Source organism: Phalacrocorax aristotelis, chromosome 6 (genome assembly GCF_949628215.1).
Source record: "Phalacrocorax aristotelis chromosome 6, bGulAri2.1, whole genome shotgun sequence".
Taxonomy (NCBI): Eukaryota; Metazoa; Chordata; class Aves; order Suliformes; family Phalacrocoracidae; genus Phalacrocorax; species Phalacrocorax aristotelis.
In genome coordinates this window covers 41,171,864-41,193,486 of record NC_134281.1, presented here as the reverse complement: position 1 = coordinate 41,193,486, position 21,623 = coordinate 41,171,864, and the positions used below count along the sequence as shown (strand labels likewise).

Here is a 21,623-nt window from a genome sequence, read left to right as displayed (position 1 = left end):
ACTACTTTGAATCTCTCATAATTGGTATTTGGCCTCAAGAAAGCAGGAAAACCAAAGAAAAAAATCTAAGCTTTATTGTAAATGAGCGTCAACATCCTAAAATCTGGAAAAGGCCCCCTAGTGACAGTGGAGCACTTGGTCTCTGATTCCTTCAGTGACCCTTGTGGGGTCCTTCAAGTGGTGGCTGAGTAGAATATTTTGCCACTGAAAATTAGGTAATGTTGTATGCCTTCTCTATACTGTGCAAGGAGACTATTCTTGCTGATGTAACTGTTCCTTTTAATAAAGCCACCTTTTGAGTTGAAGAGCGAGCTGAGGTGACTTTGCTTTGGTTACCTCTGCTGGGGTTGTCCCCTATGCTTGGCACTCTACCTGCCTCCAAGGTACAGGAGGCAACAATAAATTATAGAAATTTAATGCATGCAAGACCTCAGAGGCTTTGAGGGATCTGCAAAGTGGCAAACTACTAGAGATTTCTCCTGAAAACTGGCACTCAAAATTAATGACAAAAGGGAAAAGGGACTTTTTTGTGAGCTTCTGCCCAGTTAATTGTGTATGTAGAAGGGAAGGCTGGGTCACTGTCTGCAGGAAGCTATTTGCACTCTCTTCCTAAGGCATAGCGACAAAGTACAAAGAATTGGTTTTAGGATCACTCTGTCCTTGTGTCATAAGCAGATCTTTGCGGGAGAACACTCTCTCCTGGTTCCTCTAATGTGCTGCCTTCTGTAAACTTGTGCATAATGTCTGTCTCCTTTGTCTTTTAGTTACACCAAGGGGGAGCTAGATATTTCATACATTACCTCAAGAATCATAGGTAAGTACTGCTTATCAGATAAATAAAACTTGTATCCCAGGGTTCCATAAACATGTTATGGTGCACACTCAGCCTGGCTTCTCCTTACATTTCCAGTGATGTCTTTTCCGGCTGAAGGTGTTGAACTGGGATTCAGGAACCACATTGAAGATGTACGGACATTTTTGGATTCCAGACATCCTGACCACTACACGGTCTTCAACTTGTCACCCAAGTATTATCGCAGTGCCAAGTTTCACAACCGGGTGAGTGCATTCTGAGAGGTTAACAAGAGCGGAGGGGAAAGGGGAAAGGGACACCAGGTCCTGCTTCTCTCTAGCCTGAGCATGGTAGAATGTAAGAAGATGAAAAAGGAATTATAGATATTTCTAAGCTGCTGTGGTCGTTTCTGGGTTTTAGCTGATGCCTGGGACCACAGGGATTAAAGAGCTGGAAAGTTCAGGGCATAATGCTTGTTTTAGGAGCCTGTGAGAATAAGTGTCATTGCACTAAGCCGAGCCTGTCCTGTTGCTCTTGGCTTCTACAAAGCTGTTAGAAGCTGCTGCAGAGAAATAAGGAGCAATAAGGAAATAAGGAGAAATAACAAAAGCACTTCAAAAGACATTACCAATAAAAGAAGGTAGATTATTGTCATTTGAACAATCCTTTAGTTGTGCTTTGATCAAGCAGGAGCTCTTAGCAGGCAAAGCACAGGACTGGAAACTGGATCTAAGGGGTGCTTTGGCTCTTTGACTAGTGTATGACTTTAAAAACACACCTCCACTCTCTGCCCCAGTTTCCTTCTCTAAAACCAGAACAGCATACAGGATCATTGCAAGGCTCTGGTTCATTAATGGCTTTTAGAGGAAATCTGTATGAAATACTGCTGTTGAAATGCAAGATTAGATCTAATCTTTCAGAAAACTTCCTATTTTTTCCCTTTCCCTCTCCCCCCTTACTCCCACTTCTACACCGAGGGAGCGATGAGGGTGGTTTTGTTTGTTTGTTTTTAAATTTTACATTTTCTTTTGCCTTCAACAAAAAAAGCAACAGCAGTTGCCAGGCTTAGCCCTCGGTCAGGGTAAGCAAATCTCATGCTGCATAAGCCTAATGTCATTTTAAGTTGACGTATAGCTGAATCTGTCTTCAGCAATTGCTCTGATCACCAGAAATCAATCACTCACACCTGAAGCAAATTTCTCAGTGGCAATCAGTAACCAGCCATGACTACAAACATGGGTCAATGAACAGAGACATTAATTAAAAGATATCAAGGGCTCTGAATCTTCAGTCTCACTTGGTTCTGGTGTATCCCTCTTGCTGTTGGTGGAAGGAGAAAGACATATCTACTTTTGAAAGCCCAGCATTAAACTTCTGCTGGTATATTGCTTGACCTAGTCATATGTCCTCCATCCCCTGTTCTTTATCTCCTACCCTAACCAACAGCTTAACAGATTACTTTGTCACTCTTGAAGCAGTAGGTGCTGTGTAAGTTATTGCCTTGACACACAGAGGAAGAATATGATGTGTCTTTTAATAAAACATTATACTTTCAGGTTTTGGGCTAGGAAATACTGACTCCAAGCACTTTTCAGGAAAATGAAATGTGTACAGCACAATACATGAGATCAAATGAAACATGAAACAATTGTAAATATGAGGTGGAACTTCATCTATATTGGAAAAAAAATACTAATGGGCTATGAAGGAGGTAAAATCACATTAAGAGTATTTTCTGGATGAGGATGCCAGATAAGCTGAAGTTTTGAGACGCATATGTGTTATTTGAAGTGAAAGGCTTTTTAATTCCGATCTTCTTTAAAACTTTTTTCCCCGCTAAGATCAAAGTAGGCCACTCTGTTGCATAGTGGCACATGAGGGAGATGAGAGTTAATGTCCTGTTGGGCCATTTTCCTGCCCTGACATGGCTGTGCTGGGCATGAAGCCCCAAGTGCCCAGCCTATTGAGGAGAAGAGGGGACTATGAACATTAAACCTGCTGCTCAAATCTGGTTGTGCTCTGTTCTCCTCCCTGCCTCACCTCCCCAGCAGGAGAGGAGAGCTCAGGGCTGCTCGAGGAAGTGTGAGCAGTTTGAAAACATGTAACTCAAATATAGCGTTAAACAACAAAACCAAACTTCAAAGTCCCTGATGGGTCACATTCTTGGCTTTTGCTGCCCTACTGCTAAAGTAAAACAAGCTCTGGCTGCTTATTTCCAAAGCTCTAGAAGAATTCCTGTTACTTTTCTGTAAGGTCGCCTTTCATGAGCGGTGGTGAGGTTATGTTTGAAATAAATGAGATGTTACATAGTGTGTATTTAATTTCCGAATTGCAAACCAGCAGGCAGATACGTAATTATAGGCAAAGTAAATATATAATTATGGACTGTTGGGAAACGTATATTTACTTGATAAGTCATAATGGCTTTTCCAGATGCTTGACAGTGTGTTGTCATGAGGTCTGTTCAGAAAATCATCAGTGAAAGGGTCACTGGTCATATTTTGACAGCTACTTGGAATCTGAATTGTGTGTTAGTGGTCTAACTGCAAATGGATCTTGTGCCTCCAGAAGCCTGCTGCAAAAGTAGTTGGGGTTGGGAGGCGAAGACTTTTGCTTGACATAAAATAATAGACTAATTGGCGTGACAATACAAAATAATTGGTAATATAAAATAATATACATATTTTATGGCATCAGTACTCTGGCTTGATTAAACAATTGAATAAATGTTTATGATCACTCTGTAATTCAGATTTTACAATGGTCTCATAACTACAGCAGTGCATACTCCGTGAGGTCCACGGAACAGAAAGCTAACGCTGGCTGTTTCTGCACAGTGAGCCTTTGTGTATTTTTTGCCCCCTTAGCCCTTCCTGAAAATGCACAGTAAAGGAATACGCAAGGGAAAATCAAGCGTATACCACAGAAGGAATGAAATAAACTACAGCGCTCGAGACAGGAGAAGATGGGGGATGAGGATAATGCTGTAGAGAGGATAAATAGGGACTGGTCATCTGCTGCTTTCCAAAGCTTGAATGTGAATTGACTTATTAGGTAGCTTCTACAACACAAACCTGCGCTTGCTCACCAAGTACACAGCTGAATTTCAGGATATTGTGGAGACCAAAAACTTTCATGGCTCTAGAAGGTGATCAGGCAAATATCTAATTAGATATTGGATTAGACAAAAATCTCCCAAATGTTAAGCAGAGGTCTGCCAGCTCACGCTGGCAGCAGGATGGGTGTGCTGAGTTAGGCAGTGCTGCCTGCTTGCTCTGTCCCTGTATGCTCTGGGTGTCATTGGAGCCCTTGTTTGACAAAACACAGCTTGATAGTTCTCCGGTTTGAGTCAGGATTCCTGTTTCTGCTGTAAGGTGTTGTGCAGGTGTATGTAAGAGAGAACCTTAAAAACAAGTTTTTATGAAACCTGGAGCACTTCCTTCCTCTGAGAGATGAAATGGTCAGGTATGGAAATCATATGGCTATTTAAAAAAATCTGGGCAAATCATCTCTTCCTGTCCCCAGTTCTCATTAAGCAGGATCCAAATGTCAGCCGAGGCAGATGAACCAATTCTTTGTCTGAGGACAAGCCTCATGGTTTCTCCTTTAAATTTCTTCCAGCCAGAAATGCCTTTTAAAAAGATATTTCAATTAAAACCAGATGAAATGGAGATGCCTGTAGAAGGCTATTTGATGTGCTGTTTGAGACTGCAAGGACTGTGCTTGAGATAAGTGTTAAGACTCAGTATCAGTACACTGATGAATAGTAACTAGACATACTTTAGGATTTGTAGTTTTTCAGCTCTACGTCATTAATTTATCTGGCTCATATCTTAACTATACTTATCCAGATATGATTTTTTTTAACAGAAGTTTCCATTTCATCAGCCTAATATCTATCAAATAGGGCTTGAAAAACCTATGACATGAAATGACTGTGAACAACAGATGCTCAGTGTCCTTTGAAAATCAGAGCTGTAGTTTTTAGGGACAAGTTGTACAAAGGCTTTAGACATAGCAGAAATCAATGCACTGCTGTGAGACTGGAGTGTTTTGAAAGACCACTTGAGATAATCTGATTTGGAATGTGTATTTTTTAAAATGCATAGTCAGTGACAATACATCAATATTATGTTATTTAACTGAGAATTCTTTTGTTTGTCTCCTCATAATTCATGAAAGTCATGGAGCAGAATTATGCATGAGAAGAAATGGCGTAGGTTTCAAATATATAACTAGGTTGTAAAAGAGAAGTATGTTTCTTGGCAGAAAGCATTTGTAAAAGCATGCATTGCTTAATGCTCTTATGAAGCTGCCTTTTGTTCACTGTGCGATTCCTGCAGGTATCTGAATGTAGCTGGCCAGTACGACAGGCGCCCAGTCTGCACAACCTCTATGCCGTCTGTAAGAACATGCACAACTGGCTACAGCAGAACCCCAAAAACGTGTGTGTCATTCACTGCATGGTAAGTACACCAGAAAGTAACCACACTTTTAGACCTATGAGTCATAAATCATATTGCATGTTGCATGTCTACTACAGTCTGTATATAAGGATGGTGACAATTTCTAAAAGAATAAGAAATGTAATAAAATGGACCCCTATAGAAAAGGACATTGCCTTCCATGCACAGCCACATAGCCAAGTCGGAAGACCTAACACTGAATGAGAAGCAGGAATACAGAGCAAGAGAGGTCACAATTGTTCTAGCAGTGAACTACTGAGGCGGAGAGTAGCAAAAAGCTTTGAACTTTACCTGAGAACTGACCATAAGGATTGTCAGCCTGTTATGGCTTTGCATTTTATTGTAAGTAATCATGGGACAAAATGCAGCCTCTAGACTGAAGGTTACCAATGGGTGTTGAGAAGAAAACATATAGTTGAGAATTCTGTCAAGCTGTGAAACTGAGACTGTAGTCCCTTGTGGTCACTACTTGCCAGGCCTGGCTGAGGAATTCCAGTTGCCTTCTGCTCCTCTTTGTGCACCACAGCTGAAATGGTTGCTAAATCACCTGTAACGGCTATTCAGTACTGGGCAACCGGTAGATAGGATGCATGAGTGGTGTGATTCTGTATGACTGACTTGTAATTTACCCCATACAACTTTCAATGTTGACAAAAGGACCAAACCAGAACTCTCCTGGAGCCTAAATCTGGGAGGCTGTCAGCCCTGATCAGCACGAACTGGAAGGAATGGGGCAAATGACTGGTCCCAAACTGCATAGACCTTACATGTGCATCTGGCGTTTCTGCCTTGCGTAGCACAGCCAGTGGCTATGGGATATAAATTCTATTCAAACACACATGAAGATGTACTTAATGCCTCTAGTTCTGGAAATCTATCTTAAGAATAAAATTACTTTACAGTCCTTTGAGTAATGAACATCTGAATAATGCTGTAAAGGCCAGGGAGCCCTTTTTAACACTTTCTAAGGAGTCTGCAGAAGCCCACTTAGTTTATATGAACCTGAGAGATCTTTTCAGAGCAACTGGCAGAGGCTAAACCTTAAAAAAGCAAATAGCCTATTAACCTTAAGCACGTGCTCAAGCTTACCAGGTTATTGGGGTTTGGGTCAGTTCTGGTATGGCAAATCCTACAGTATAGCTGGAGTGCCTAAAACATCTCTGAAATAAGTAACTGCAAGGAGCCTGTATAACTTTTCCACTTGTTTCAGACTTTGAGGGTGACTGTCTGCCTGACAGGGCAGCAGGCTCCTGGTCCTTCCTTGTAGATGAGCCTTGACTTCTGGGGTCTTCTGTCACTTACTGAGCAGGCTCTTGTACCTGTTGCTGCACCGTGAACGTGCATACAAAACAAAGCAGGCATCAGACTTGGATTTTGATGGAAACTGGTGGAAGGGATTTTTCTTTTTGTTTGTCTCCAGAGCTGGGCTATGGTCTGTTTGGCTCATCACCTCATGGTCCTGGCTATAGCAGGGACCCACGGCACTGGGGGTACTTTGATTCTCTCCTGCTCTTTCTGGATTTTTGTTTTTTTCATCAGTCTGACTTGGCAAACACAATTCCCTTCATTATCACCCTAAATAAAATGTAGACTTGTTCAGGAGCAATCTGTAGGTTGAGGGCTCTGGAGCTGTTTGGGTGAGGGAGTCTTGGGTATGATTTTTTTTTTTTCTTCCTTTGTTTGTGAACTCTTCTAGGTTAAGTTTCTATTAGACGACTGCCTGTAGCTGTGGGACGGGTGTACTCTGACCCCTGTGGACAGTTCCAGGCCTATGTTTGAAATAATGATAATATTACAGCTTGGGAGCAGCCATGAAACACCAACATTTCTAGACAAAATGTACTTCTGGGCTTTCAAAACAAGTCTGCTCAGTCCTCAGACTGCTTACTGGGCATTATCTTAGCTTTAATCCAGGCCAGTGCTTGTCACTGAAGTCCCAAGTATTAAACGAATCACACAGCACTGGAAATTCCTCATCATCATGCAGTCTTAATCCTAGTCTTTCTGGAGAAAATTATTTCATGTGACTTAAGAAAGAATGGAGAGTGTTCTGCTGAAATTTAAAGGCTGTCTCTGATACTTATGCATTTTTCTTGTCCTGCCCCTTTCCTTAACAGGATGGCCGTGCAGCCTCAGCCGTTCTGGTCAGTGCGATGTTCTGTTTCTGTCACCTCTTCTCTAATCCCGGCCCTGCTATGCAGTTGCTGAACACAAAGAGACCTGGAATTGTACTGTGGCCGTCTCACAGGAGGTAGAGTATACTGGCTAAACGCTACACAAGCAGGCTATATTCCTCGCACTAAAACCTGCCCAAGTACCTGATGTGTGTGTTTTGGCAATGTCTTCCCAAGCCCTAGGCTGAGATAGGCATTCAGATTTCACTTTGTTCCCCAGAAATAAGTATTAAAGTGGTGATCAGGTGCTGGAACAGGTTGTCCAGAGCGGCTGTGGAATCTCTGTCCTTGGAGGTCCTTTGCTGTGTATCGCCCCCAGCAGCATAATCCAATTCTGAGATACAGCTTTGAAGCAGTCCTGCTCTGAGCAGACAGCTGGACCAGGTGATCTTCAGAGGTCTCTTCCAACCTGAATCATTCTATTATTTTATAAAATAATGTATGTGACCTGAAGTGTGTATGTGCTGCATGCCCCAGTCTCTCTACCCAGGCCAGCCTGAAGGTGCATGAGCAGTACTGAAAACTCCAGAATTCCCACTGCAGCATGAGCAGTACTCATGCATGAGAGAGAGTACTTAGCTTTGACAGGTCTTAACTGATGTTCATGGCCACTTCCATTTTACCCACGCTGATATAACAGTAATGGAGTAACAAAATCAAATATTACAACAGCTTTGTACACTAGTTCAGGAAAGTCGACAAACCTGTAGTTAACAGGGCCCGGGTGAATCCTCCTCCCTATGTCAGCTTCATCCTTACAGGAGTTTACACTGCAAAATTATAATCTTTTACAATTTCCATTAAGCAGAGGAAAAACTGCGTGTCAGAGCAAACCAAAGATATAGTGTTATGTATAACAATAATGACCTTTCAGCACATGACTAACAAAATAATTCATCTGCTGTGTGCATGTAAAATAGAAGGCAAACTTCTACCGGTAAACCAGAAAAACCGTTGCTCAGCACCTTCCCTCCTAAAAAGTGAGGATAAATGATCTTCAGCTCAGAGCTAAAGGCCAGCTTCCTTCCTCTTGAGCTCCAGTTCTTGTAACTAAACAAACAGAAATGTAGATTTTTGTGCCAGGTGCAAGGATGCTGGAGTACATAGAAACTCCAGTCCTGGAACTGTGAAAGAATCACACTTTCACTGGATTTCAGGGTAGACTTGAAATGAATGAATGAAAATTGGTCACCTGGGATGGAGATTTCAGTAACGGCTTTTTCTGTCTGCAGATATATAGGATACATCTGTGATCTAATAGCAGACAAGCCTGTCATTCCTCACTGCAAACCACTTACTATCAAGTCAGTCACCCTCAGTCCAGTCCCCTGTTTCAACAAGCAACGAAATGGGTGCCGGCCCTTCTGTGACATTCTCAGTGGAGAAACCAGAATCCTTACCACTTCGCAGGAGTATGAAAGAATGAAGTGAGTTGCTATGAATCTCCTACTGTCCTTAGGAGCTTAACACAAGGAGGCTGTAATGTGTCTAATATCTGTGCTGCAGTCATTGCCAGGCTGCCTGGTAAATGAAGAAATGCATATATTAATTGAAAGTTGGTGCCTAGTGTTGAAATAAACTGCCAGAGTGAATCTGAAGTTGTCATGCAGTAGGATACCTTCATAGAGGTAGTTCAGTGCTGCACTGGTTTTTCCTGTGAAATGTTTTCTGTTTCAACTAAGCCTAACATTAAGCAGAGCACTGAATACACCTTCTGTTTGCTTGGCCTGAACAAGATGATAGTTTTTATGTTGACATTGTTGAGGGGTGGTAAAGGCATTGTGGAAGGGAGCTTAACTGTGGATTTCCTTCTCTTCCCCTCAAAGAGAATACCGTGTGCAGGAAGGGAAAGTCCTAATTCCACTGGGAGCCACTGTCCATGGAGACGTTGTTGTTTCTGTCTACCATATGAGATCAACCATCGGGGGCCGCCTTCAAGCAAAAGTAGGACTTTGTTTAACTTCTCTTGCATGATAGAGGCAATGTAGCTAACTAAGAGGCGGCTAAATATGGGGTCTAAGAATGCACATAGCACTTGTGATGAAAGTTTCCTTACTTGACAGTAGACATAACAAAAATTTGAGCAGTGCCAAGTGAAAACAAAGAACTGCATATGGAGAAGTTGATGATGCCTCTGGCATCTCTTTATGGAGATGCTGCCTACTGATAGGGTGTAGGATCCTTCCAGCTGATGTAGAAGACAGAAATCATCCATCAGTAACAGGCTCAGGGCAAATCACAACCAAAGCCTCTACCTACGCACTCTAAGAATATGGAAGAAGATATTCTTCTGCTCAAATTAGTATGACTTACTGAGCCTTCACTCCTGCATGGTGTCTGTTTTGCTTGGTGTAGGGCAGCCTTCACCTTTCTTGGTCATTAGGACGAAAGGCAACCTGTGTGGATTGGTCAGTCAGGGGGATAGGAAAGTCTGTCTATGCTGCAGGCTGGCCAGACAGCCACCCTCTTCATAGCCAAAAAGCCTAGCAGATCAAGGTACTGGGAGACAGTGGAAACGGGAGAGAATAGAGGGATGCTGGTTTGAGCACACACTGGTATCTCCTTCCTGTAATGTAGGAGCAGCACTGGAAGTGAAAATATGTATTGGTCCATGTTGCTCTAGGCTTTGAGACAGACTTTAAAATGCTGTTCCCTGGCTCTTGTAATTGCAGAATAGGAATTTAGAAATGCAATCTGTTCAGATTGAAAACTTGGATCTGCAAAAGCTGAATCAGTAGTTGTCATACACTAAGTTGCTCCATTAACCTTTTGTAGTGATGAGGGTTGATTGGCTCGCTTGGTGAAATAACATGTTTAAACTGTAGTCATTTAAAGCACAAAAAATGAGGGAAGAACCAAGTTTTGTCCCACGTGCTTTGAATACCACCTCATTTGCTCCCTGCAGATGGATGCTGCATGGCTGGTCAGGCAGAACAGCTCCCAGACTCCCACAACTAACTGGGTGTGGTGGCTGCATTCTTGAATGGTCGTTTTATCCACTGATACTTTAATCTGTGATCTTGATAATTTTCCTGATGATATGTTCGAAACCTTAGTATTAAAGTTGCAGAGTGACCAATGAATGTTTTGGGGTTTTTTTTCTTCTTGATTTGTAATTGGTGGTTTGCTGTACAGCTGATGCTTCACTGAAGCCTCTACTGCAAGTTAAATGGTCTTACATTTTCCTGTGGTACAAACCTGTTGCTCCAGTGTATTCGGTGGAAACAGACATTGGTTTCACTTAAGAACTAAAATGTCAAGAAGATTCCAGAAATGAAGACAAGCAGGGGATGAAGACATATTCCTAAACACTGTGAAGGTGCTCTGCTGTGTGGAGGCAGCAGCAGCAGAATTTAAGGCAGATGGAAATATTTGGGTTTGAGAAGGAAAAGCTCTGCTTTCTGTAGAACAAGCAGAATGAGTTAGCTTATATAGCAGTTATAATTAGTCTATATAGTAACTGGTAGTAAGGTAGACTTAACTGTCTGTATGTGCTATAAACAAATACTTTAATGAATTTAAGCACTTGTTCAATCTGATGCTCTGTGTTTTTTTTCAGATGACCAACACACAAATATTCCAAATTCAATTTCATACTGGATTCATAGCCCTGGGAACAACCACACTAAAATTCACCAAGTGAGTATTTTAAGCTGAACATTAATCAAACCTGAAGCGTAAAAGCCTTATGAAGGCTGAAGGAGAATATTCACAGATGAAGTCTGAAAAGTCTGTGTGCATGCATATATTGAAAGACTTTATTTAGCTTTGCAGAAATATCCTTTCCTTTTTTAATTGAACAACTCTTGTCCCTGTTTAGGCCTGAACTTGATGCCTGTGACTCTCCAGACAAGTATCCTCAGCTCTTTCATGTTATACTGGAGATAGAAATACAATCTACTGATAGGCAAACCGAATTAACTCCCCCATGGGAGAACTTCACAACAAAAGACATCAATCCAACCATTCTCTTCTCCTCTCATCAGGAGCATCAGGACACTCTTGCTTTGGCAGGTAAGAGCTGCACAGGTTTGCTCACTTAATTTACATGCTTACCTGCATGGTCAACTTCTCTTTGCTTGATAATTTATTTGGTGCTTTCTGCTGCAGGCAGAGGTCCCACTGATTCACCCCAGGATAACATAAGAAATGTTGGACAGAGTGCATTCTTCTCATCTCTCAGCTGGCAAGGTATGCAGACTTGGTCTTCAAAATAAAATCTGCTTCAAACAAGATAAACAGCTTCCTCCCCCATCCCCAGAGCATGGAGTCAGGCTGAAGGTTCTGATTGTAACATGTCTTTCCCATTAGATCACAGTGTATTGCTGGTCACACCCTTATGTTGCAACTGAGTGAGAATTAATTTCCTACAATGTCCTCTTCAAATATTGCCCACTTGTGCTCTATATGAGTTACTAATATTGTTCCAGTGTAAAGCTTTGCCCTAGGCCTCCTCGAAGCTAAAACCAAATTTAAGCTGCTTTTTCCTAATGTTGCACTTTATATACAGTGCTATGAGAACATAGGACTGAGAGTGTTTGTCTCAGAGGCCATTTAATAGTGCTGAACACCTTGAAAATATTGAGCTGCTGCTGGATGCAGCATTCCTCTTCTGGTATCAGCACCATGCTAGGTGGGAGCCCAGCATAAGAGATTCTTGTGGACACAGCTAGGAGGGTTGTTTATGTCCCTGCTTCTTTTCTGTGAGCCTTGTTTTGCCTGGATTTTGAGGCATGGCTGGAGATCATCCTGCATGCTTGGTCCTGACCCAGAGACTTGTTCAGTTTACATCTGCAGGCCTTATGCTTGCTGGTGCTTCAGGTTTGAGGAGAGTCAATTAACCTCTGTCTGTGTTTCCTGATCGATAAAGCTGGCTCCTTACAATACAGACCAGAATAGACTTTAAGTTAATCTTTGCAAAGGACTCTCACTTAAAAATCCAACAAAATGCTGATGTGGTTTTCCCAGTAGCCTTTTATTCTGCATGTAAGATGATTTTTATGGGATCTTTGTGATGACAAAACTAACAGCTACCTAATTTTATTTTTAATCATTGTTTAGATCAGAAATCTGACAAAAGTAGCTCTCACCCCACCTCAGAGGATCGAGCAGCGTTGGTGCATGAGGAAAGCGAACAGTCAGATGACGAACTCTTGTCCCTTTCCAGTCAGCACAGTAATGCTAGCGGTGACAAGCCTCACGGGACACCAAAACACAGCAAAAAGCAGCAAGAGCCTCCAGTACCACCTCTGCCTGAAGATGTGGACCTGCTGGGCCTGGATGGTAGCCCTATGAGCAAGAGTTTTCCCTCGCAGCCCACTGCTGCCCCCTCTAACTCAGACTTGCTGAATGATTTGTTTGGGGTTGGTGGGCCAAGTTCCCAGAATCAAAGTGGGCAGCCAGCTGCTGAGGAGGCCTTCCATGTAGGGGGACCTGGGTCTGTGCAGTCAACCCCTCGGCGTTCTGCAGCTTCAGCATCCCCATCCCCGTCCCCAAGAGTTGGAGAAGGTAATAGTGGCTATGTCTAGTGCGTGACTTGATGGAGCACGTGTTTTCAGAATCCGAGCTGGGTGATCTGCTCTAGGCTGTTGGATTCCTCTTGGCTACACTTGTTCGATGAAAATTAAAAGCTGCAAGGGATCCCAAGAGGTCAGCCAGCAATTCTACTTGCAGGCAGGAGTTAGTGCATCTTCACCATCAAGAAAACAAACCAGATTATCTAGTTTGTTCCCTAAAGTCTCTACTGGAGTTCAACCAAGTGTTTGGTTGGCTCCTTACACTGACAGCCACTGGAGACAGTCAGTTTTGCACTTCCTATGTGTCCAATAACGTATATGAGGAGAATAAGTATCACTTTAAAAATCAGAAAAAAGCCTCTCAGGCTTTTGGGTAGACCCATAGTAGTTTGAATTGAACTTCTTTTTTAACTTAGGAGGTTTGGAGCTATGACGCTGGTCCTGGACTATGAAATATGGCTCCACAGTTCTGCTGTTTCTGGCCTTTCTGCAGATTAAGATACGCAATATGTGATGATCATTTTTCTTCTTCAAAGCCAGGCTGAGATCAGGCTGGCAGGAGGAGTGGTTGTACAGATATTAGAAAGAGGGATCTGTACCTGATTCAAAGAGCACAGCATGCTTATGTAACTTTTTTCCTCAGCAACTAATAACCTAATGCATTTGCAACACCTGCCAACTTTCTTGTACAGAAATGTTTTGTTTTGTTTTTCATTTTGGTAAGGAGGTGCAGCCTTGTGTGATGCTGGGGCTGACACCAGTAGCACCTACCAAAAATTGGCCATGCAGCCAATTTATGAAGATTGTTCTTGAGTTCTCCTTTCTCGGCTAGAATAAAAAACCCTGCGGGCTGGGGGAGGTATGTCTGCTAGTACACTCAAACACCCGATTTGCCTATGGTGTTTTCTGAAGTGAAAGGGACAGGAGCAGTTAAAATCTCCCTTCACAAGTCTTGGTACAAGAAGGAAGGAGGAGACTGAAGATTGGAAGCAGGAGAGGGGAGAAGAATACAATTTTCAGTGGAAGAAATTAGGGCACTTGTATATGGAGAAGGCTCATCTTGCTGACTGTTGTATGCTCAGTCTAAGAGCTTTCACCTGGGGGTGGGCAGGTTGTAGAGACATGTACCTCACAAGGCAGAGGAGCAACAGTATCAGGAGAAGACTTTTAGATATTGTTGCTGAGCAGCATAACAACAGAAGTTGTATTGTGCTGCTTTGCAGGGGCCAGACTGGTGCTTAAAAGGGATAGGAAAGGTATGACACAGCTCAATTGTCCCAGGCCAGGAAAGCAAGAATAAAAACTTGGGAGATAGTGAAAACTAGTAATTTATTTACATTACTCATTGCTTAGGATACTTGTTAATGATGATAATCATTATTACAATGCATAGAGTCTCAGAATTGTATCTTTCTTATAGTAATGTGTATTGCATATCTGTTCAAAATACCTTAAAATTGTCAGCAAGTAAGAGTTTGAGTGAATTCATAGGAGTGTATTTGTTAGTTGGATTTGCTGGGTTTTTCTACATGAAAGGCAGTAAGCTAAACAAATTGATCAAAAATGGAGTTTGAGCATCACTTGTTACAAAGTCCAGTTCATTCTATGTAGGAAAGATACTAGTTATTTTCTAAAGTGATTTCTAAAAGATGGTCCTCTTACCCTCGACATGTATAACTTTTGACAGCCTAAAATCATCTTAGACTGCGTTCAGCTCTTGAGAGGAAGCAGGAATTGTGCCAGGGTGCTAACTCCAAGCTCCAGGCTGTCCCTCACTGTCCATTTATGTATTGGCGGTATGTGCAAGTTGAAACCTCATCTGAAGTGTCGAAGTATCTAAATACTCGCTTTGACTGCTCCTTTCATTGGAAAAGACAGATGGGATCAACAAATGTGTTGCTGTGACCAAGACGTGTGGCTTTCTATGAGCCTAGCATTTGGCTAGGGTACTGATATTTTCCAGTTGCTCTCTTGCAGTCGCATGCTGTCTCCTATTTGGTATCTGCAGGTATTAGGTTTTCTTGCCGACACATGGCTGTCTTTTCCCTGAAGCATGTTCATTGTACAAGTTAATGATTTAGTTTTCTCAAATATGTTTTTACAGCAACTGCCTTTGATCCATTTGGAAGTAGCCCGAAGCAAACTGGTCCAGACCTCCTGGGTTCCTTTCTTGGATCATCAACTGTCCCTGGTGATCCTTTCCTTCAAGCAACAAGAAGTCCTTCACCAACTGTGCACAGTGATCCCTTTCACATGGGTAAGAAAGTGAGGCTTTTCTAGTGTATTTAAGTAAACATGAAATGCTGCTTTTAAATAGTGAGGGAGCTACTAAGTACAAACTGATGCTTACCATAAAATTACTCTAAACCACAGAAACCCCACAAAACAGGAAAGAACTCTTTGTCTCTAGACTTAAAGCATATTCATAATTTGAAGTGTGGTAGGATGAGACTTGTTTTGCTCAAGTCTTATACTTAATTAATAAGCTATTTGTATACATGAAAAAAGACCATGAAGAATGTTTGCCTGCATATTAATGTGGTTATGAGGTCTCGTTTGAACCAAACTACCATTAACTGAGCTAAATAGAGCATGGCATATTAAGCCTGCTAGAGAAAACACACGTCCTTTGGTGATTTTAGTTACAGGCATCTGCTTTCTTTAGATCTGATAGTAATTTTGGACAAATTCACAGTTGAATTTGACTCTTATTTGAAGAGAAGGAATTTTTGTCTTTATTGAACTCTTTTTCTTCTGTGTGTTTGAAATGTCCCTTAGTTGTCCCCTTCTCCGCCATGCTAAAGCTTAATGTTGTAAGCTCCTCTGAAACACATTCAGATATTAATTTGTTTGTGTCTGATCATCTAACACGTGTCCCTTGGGGGCAACAGTCTCACTGGAAAGCCAAAATGACAAAGAAGGGAACTAGTGTGCTGCTGGCACTGCTTGCATCCTTGCTTTGCCAAACTTGGGTATTGGATATTAACTCTGTGAATAAGGCGGTTGGGTCACACTTGGAGCTGGCTGCACTGAGAAGAATGATGAGGTATTAAATTACAGTGCTAGTATCTGTGGATAATGAACTGCTGGCAGGGTGATCTGTGTATATGTACAGGGTTAAAGGAAGGACTTGTTCTTTCTGGTTTACATCTGTGTGGGCTGTTTCACTGTATTTGTTTTCTCCATCCTTGCCTTTTGCATGTAGAATATTTCCTTGGGTTGAGATGTATTCAGAAACATTAAACTCCATGTGTTATTATGGTGGTAAGGCTTTTATAAATAAGTACATAAAGCCACCATAAAATGAACGCTATAAATCTGCATCCTTCCCTACTCACCTCTGTATAGTATGAGATCAGAAATAAATGTTAAATTTGTGATGCCCATCATGGGGGAGAAGTTCAGTTCAAATTAGCAAATGTCTCTCTTCCTGCTTGCCCCCAGCCCTTCCTTAGACACTGGATTATGTTGGTTTTGCTCTACTAGTTTGAGATATTTATATGTAATCCTTCTGCTTAGCTTCTAGCACACCAACAGTTTCCATACAACCAGATGTTTCCAGTGGTTGGGACTGGCCCAACAAACCAGGTATGTATCATAAAAATCTAGGACACTTAAGAAAAAACCCCTTAAGGAGCCCTGAGAGAGGAGAGGCAGATGGAAGATGCTACCACTGACTGCACAGAACAGGTTCCCTCTTTGCTGCTTAGTACTTTGACTAATACAACAAAACATCAATCATGATAGCCTCATCTCAGCGGCAGCAGGTATGCTGCCTGTTGTCCTGGTCTCCCAGTCATCCAAGTGAGTATCTGGCTAGAGGCTACCAAACTCTTTCTCTTAAAAAATCTAGGTTTTCTTCCTCAAGAAACAATGGCCTAAAACAGGACAGGTGCTCAGTGAGGATGTGCATAGTTGTGTTTCATTCCAGTGTAGAGCCAAGAGAATGACCTGAGAAGTCCTATGCATTCCTGGGATTTCACTAAATAATAGCATGATTTTCTAACCTTGGGATGTTATATACATCTTATCAAAAGTTGCTTCCTGACAGCTTTTAGTTCTTAAAATATATCCATTTGTCATAATTACTCTGTCACTGCAGACAGTCTAGGGAACATTCTTGTTGCTGAGCCTAATTGTGAGTGGGTGTGCAACTAGTCTGGGCCAACACTGAGTTGAGACTGCTTAGGAACCTGACAATAGTACACTTAATTTTAACAGCAGTCTTCTAACATGTGACTGAGCACTGAGGAAAAGCTGCACTCACGTAAAAGAGGGATAAAAACTGAGGGTGTTCTTTTTTTTTTTTTTTTTTTTGTCTCCCTCTAAGGTGGCCTAGGTGTGGGAAGTAAGTCAGCTGCCACCAGTCCTACAGGATCCCTCCATAGTACTCCCACTCATCAGCCTAAACCCCAAACACTGGATCCATTTGCTGATCTCGGGACTCTTGGAGCAAGTTTAGCAGGTTTGCACCTTTTATTTAAAAAAAAAAAAAAAAAGAAAAATAAACAAACAATAAACCCAACCCAACAACAAACCAAACAAATACCAGTTTGCTCTGTTTTAAAGAAATAGGATGAATAGCCTGGTATGTGACAGAGAACTCTATCGGTCCGCTAAGCTTGCCTGCATGCTATTGCCACTTTAAAATTTTTCCTCCTGCCTGATTCTCTAAGTTCTCACAAATCTGTGCTTTTACTGATCCTCCAGAAAAAAAAACTGCTAGTAACCTGTATAGCCTACCAAGGTCCCAATGGATTGCAAAGTATAACCTCTATCTTGTAAGTCTAAACAGTCTCTAGCTAAGGATGCTCTGTGTCTAACACTGACTGGACAACTGTTGCTACAGACCTTGCAGCAGTGTCTGGGAGGAGACTTTGGCTCTTCAAAGCTACTGGGGTCCTTGAAGAATTGCTTCCTTCTAGACTTGACTCATTTTTGTCCTTTGTGAAGAAACCAGTGGAACCTCACTAATCTGCCTAATAATTTGCAGTACTATCTAAAAGTGGATTCTGAATCCATTTTCACTTGCACCTGGTTACAAAGGTCTTTTTGCTTGACTGCTTAGACAAGTATTTTCTCCTTGTTTTATCTCAGAAAACGATCAGCAAGGCCTCCATCCCAGTGTTAAAAAGGCCGTTCTGACAAATTATTTAAGTTTTCCTTAAAACCCAGCATGTCTGGCTTCTCCGACTCTGGCAAATAGATTTTCTTCCCTTTGTCACTGCCCTCAGCTCTTTGCAAGCAATTGTGGTTTTATCTGATATTTGTTTTCTCCTTTGCGTCAGTACCAGCATGGTTCTGGAATTAGGTTTCCCAGTTCCCTCTGCTGGATCGCTAGCTGCTCTGCAGGAGCAAAATAAAAAGTATGCCAAAACCCATGTCAGAGCCATTGAGGTGCTTTTAAAGCATGTATTCTGTAGCAAAGTTATGGAGTTTAAAAACAAATGACTTGGCATCCACAGAATATTTAACCATATTTTTGTTGTTCATTGCTAAGTCAAAAGCACTTGATCCCGTTTCCATGACATGTTTCAGAGCTCAAAGTTGAGCATGGATGTTAGTCTCAAATAACGCATTAACCCTGTGTACCTTCTACCACAAAGTAAGCCAGAGGAGTATCCTCTCAAGTAATAAGGTGCTGAAACACACAACTCTGAGATAGTATTACATCAGCACAGCATAAGGAGATAGTATTTGAACACATGTCAACTTGATGTTACCACTGTAATGCACAGTAGCTGTGGTTTCCAGCTAGCTGCATGTAGCTTTCCCTGCATTTCCCCAATAAGCTGCTAATTCCTGCGCAATCTTCAAAGGCAGGTGCTGTTTTTTAAGCAGCTTAGTGACAGGAAAGTTGAAGGGTTTTGCCTGATGTTGCAAAAATAAACTACGTTTGTGGCAGAGCTGAAAATAGAAGCCAGCTGCCTCGGGGATTTTATTTATGTTCCCTTTTCAGAAGGCAAGTCGGTATCCTGTTTGCTAATGCCCACTATCACTCCTTCCCCCTACTCTGCAGGTGGCCCTTCATTTGCTAGTAAACCAACCACACCAACAGGCATGGGTGGAGGATTCCCCCCTTCACCACAGAAACCATCTCCCCAGCCCATGGGCGGCGGTGGTTGGCAGCAAGGAGCTGGCTATGGCTGGCAGCAGGCACAACCCAAAGCTCAGCCAAGCATGCCTCATGCTTCTCCCCAGAACAAACCCAATTACAACGTGAGTTTCTCAGCAATGCCAGGAGCCCAAAACGAACGTGGAAAAGGACCAGCCAATGTCGGTAAGCTTTTCAGAGTTCAGCATCCGAAATGTTGGCTCCTTCTAATATTGCTTTAATGCTCAAACACCTTAACAGGCTAGGGTGTAAGCCAGTAAGTCATGCTCATCATTTAATGATACATACAGTTCAACCCTAGTTGTCCTGTCCCAGACTCCAAAGCTTGCTAATATTTAGGAAATCCTTTATTCTAAATGGGCTTCAGTAATAATTCAAAAGTAACATTAGACTTTACCTCGTCTGTAAGAACCCGCATGCTCATTAGCACTGGGAGACTGATAGTGATAAGTGTGGGGGGTGGCTTGGGTAGAAAAGCAGTGTTAAATAAACCTGTATTTTGATAATAACTTCAAATCTTTTTGTTTTTCAAGATTCAAAACCAAAAGTGTCTGCAGATTTTGAAGATCTATTATCTGGTCAAGGTTTTAATGCTCACAAGGACAAGAAGGGCCCCAAAACAATAGCTGAGATGAGAAAAGAAGAAATGGCTAAGGAGATGGACCCTGAAAAACTAAAAGTAAGCAATATTCTTGTTTATGCTCTTACAATCATTCAGTGTGTCTTTCGTTGTCATCGTGCTGGAGGCTGCTTGAATCACTTTCAAGGGAAGGTGGAGGGGGCAGTAAGCCACCAGCCTTCCTGCATTTGAGAGGCAGCTGAGCAAATCTTTTAGATTGTTTAGTCCCAGAAGCTGTCCTCCTGTCTTAGCACTTACTTTAGTGTGCAGCCTCCACAGCATTGCTGGATCCCAAGGACCAGGTGCTCTCTCTCATGTGTGCTTTCCATAAAGTAGGTGTCCTTCTGCCAAACCCAGGTTTTGGTAAAATAAGGGATGTTCTACTTATGATGAGATTGTCTTGGGGCAGAAAGTGAAAACTACCTGCTGTTAGATAACAAATCCACATGCCCTCCCTGGAGATGTGAACATCCTTTGGAATAGATTTAAAACTCCCAAGGTTACATTTCTGCCTAAACCAGACTGTGGCAAACAGTGGCTTGTTCAGTGTTACTGTCAGGGCTGCTGGTCTTCCACATCACTCCAGCTCTGCTTAGCAGGCACAGCTAATTGAACTAATCCTCTGTCTCATTAATCTTGCCTTTAGAATTCCCTCATATCTCCTCAATAAATTACCAAACTACAGATCTGTTATGAAGGGAAGGAAATTTAGTCTGTCCCACTCTATATTTGAAATATGAAACAATGAATTATAATTAAAGAAGGATACAGAACTGTGAGGAAAAGCCCAAGCAAACTTCTAGAAAATAGAATGAGTGAATTATTTTCTTTTTTTAACCTTGGGAAAGGTTTTAACCTTTGGAAAGCATGTGCCAGCAACCATGCTGGACATGGACATCAGTCACCAACCAAGATGGACAGCTGTAACACCAAGTGGGCAATACTTTTCCCAACACATAAGCTATACAACTTCAGTGATTCATGAGGTACTACTTAATGTGTGCAACAAGTACCCCCCAGCAAACCAAAGCACCTAGGTGATTCTCCCTTCCCAATACAATTCCCTCTGCCCTGATGCATTTTATTTCATTGAATCACTTCAGTTCAGCCTGGAACTGTTAAATCTATTCAGACTTCGGTTTTCACATTTACTTCCCTTTCTTCCTCCCGTTCCCCAGCTGTAGGCCAAGATGGCAACCAGTAAGGGGGATTACATCATTTAGGAAAGTGGACTACCTATTGCTTTATTTGACTGCTGGATTGCAGGTAGCAAATAGACACATGGAGAAAATTGAGGCTTCTGACTTTAGAGCTTAAAAGGATTTGTATTGAAGCCAACCTTCAATATGAGTCTTTAGAAGACTTGACTCTAAACATGCACAAAAGATACACATTCACAGCAGAGGTTAGTTGAGCTTACTTTAGGTAGGTAATTAAGCTTGCTAAAGAGCCACACAGTTCATTTATCTTTTGACAGTTCCATTTAATGATTGCTCATAAGCGTTACCAACTCAGTATTTTTAGCAGGGATGTTGCTCAAGGTGTGTCTTAACTTTCATGCAGTGATATAAAAATTGACAAAGTAGAGACCGAAAATATTGTCCAAAGCTTTTCTAAAGCTTGAAAAGAAACATAAGATGTTCTTTGGAGTCATTGCTATTCAAATGAAGAAACTTTTTCCTATCAGAATATCTAATGTAAGGCATAAATTGAGACTCTTATTCTTCCCTCTAGGTCCTGGAATGGATTGAAGGGAAGGAGAGAAATATAAGGGCCCTGCTGTCTACAATGCATACAGTCTTATGGGCAGGGGAGACCAAGTGGAAACCTGTTAGTATGGCAGATCTTGTAACACCAGAGCAAGTGAAGAAGGTCTACCGGCGGGCAGTGCTTGTCGTTCATCCTGACAAGGTAAGGTTTTCCTAGTTTCACGCTGTTCA

The 21,623-nt window shown here is 41.9% G+C and overlaps 1 protein-coding gene across 1 annotated transcript in view; it reads left to right on the top strand.

Moving 5' to 3' along the window:
- Positions 1–21,623, top strand: part of DNAJC6 (DnaJ heat shock protein family (Hsp40) member C6) — a 40,249-nt gene that overhangs the window by 15,574 nt on the left and 3,052 nt on the right. Inside the window, exons 3-18 of the mRNA XM_075097346.1 lie at positions 765–814; positions 911–1,059; positions 5,137–5,259; positions 7,377–7,510; positions 8,666–8,860; positions 9,260–9,377; positions 10,993–11,072; positions 11,254–11,447; positions 11,544–11,624; positions 12,495–12,941; positions 15,054–15,206; positions 16,469–16,537; positions 17,280–17,414; positions 18,969–19,229; positions 19,598–19,743; positions 21,418–21,594. Of these exons, the coding sequence (XP_074953447.1) occupies positions 765–814; positions 911–1,059; positions 5,137–5,259; positions 7,377–7,510; positions 8,666–8,860; positions 9,260–9,377; positions 10,993–11,072; positions 11,254–11,447; positions 11,544–11,624; positions 12,495–12,941; positions 15,054–15,206; positions 16,469–16,537; positions 17,280–17,414; positions 18,969–19,229; positions 19,598–19,743; positions 21,418–21,594 (2,512 nt within the window). The remainder of the gene's footprint in view (positions 1–764; positions 815–910; positions 1,060–5,136; positions 5,260–7,376; positions 7,511–8,665; positions 8,861–9,259; positions 9,378–10,992; positions 11,073–11,253; positions 11,448–11,543; positions 11,625–12,494; positions 12,942–15,053; positions 15,207–16,468; positions 16,538–17,279; positions 17,415–18,968; positions 19,230–19,597; positions 19,744–21,417; positions 21,595–21,623) is intronic.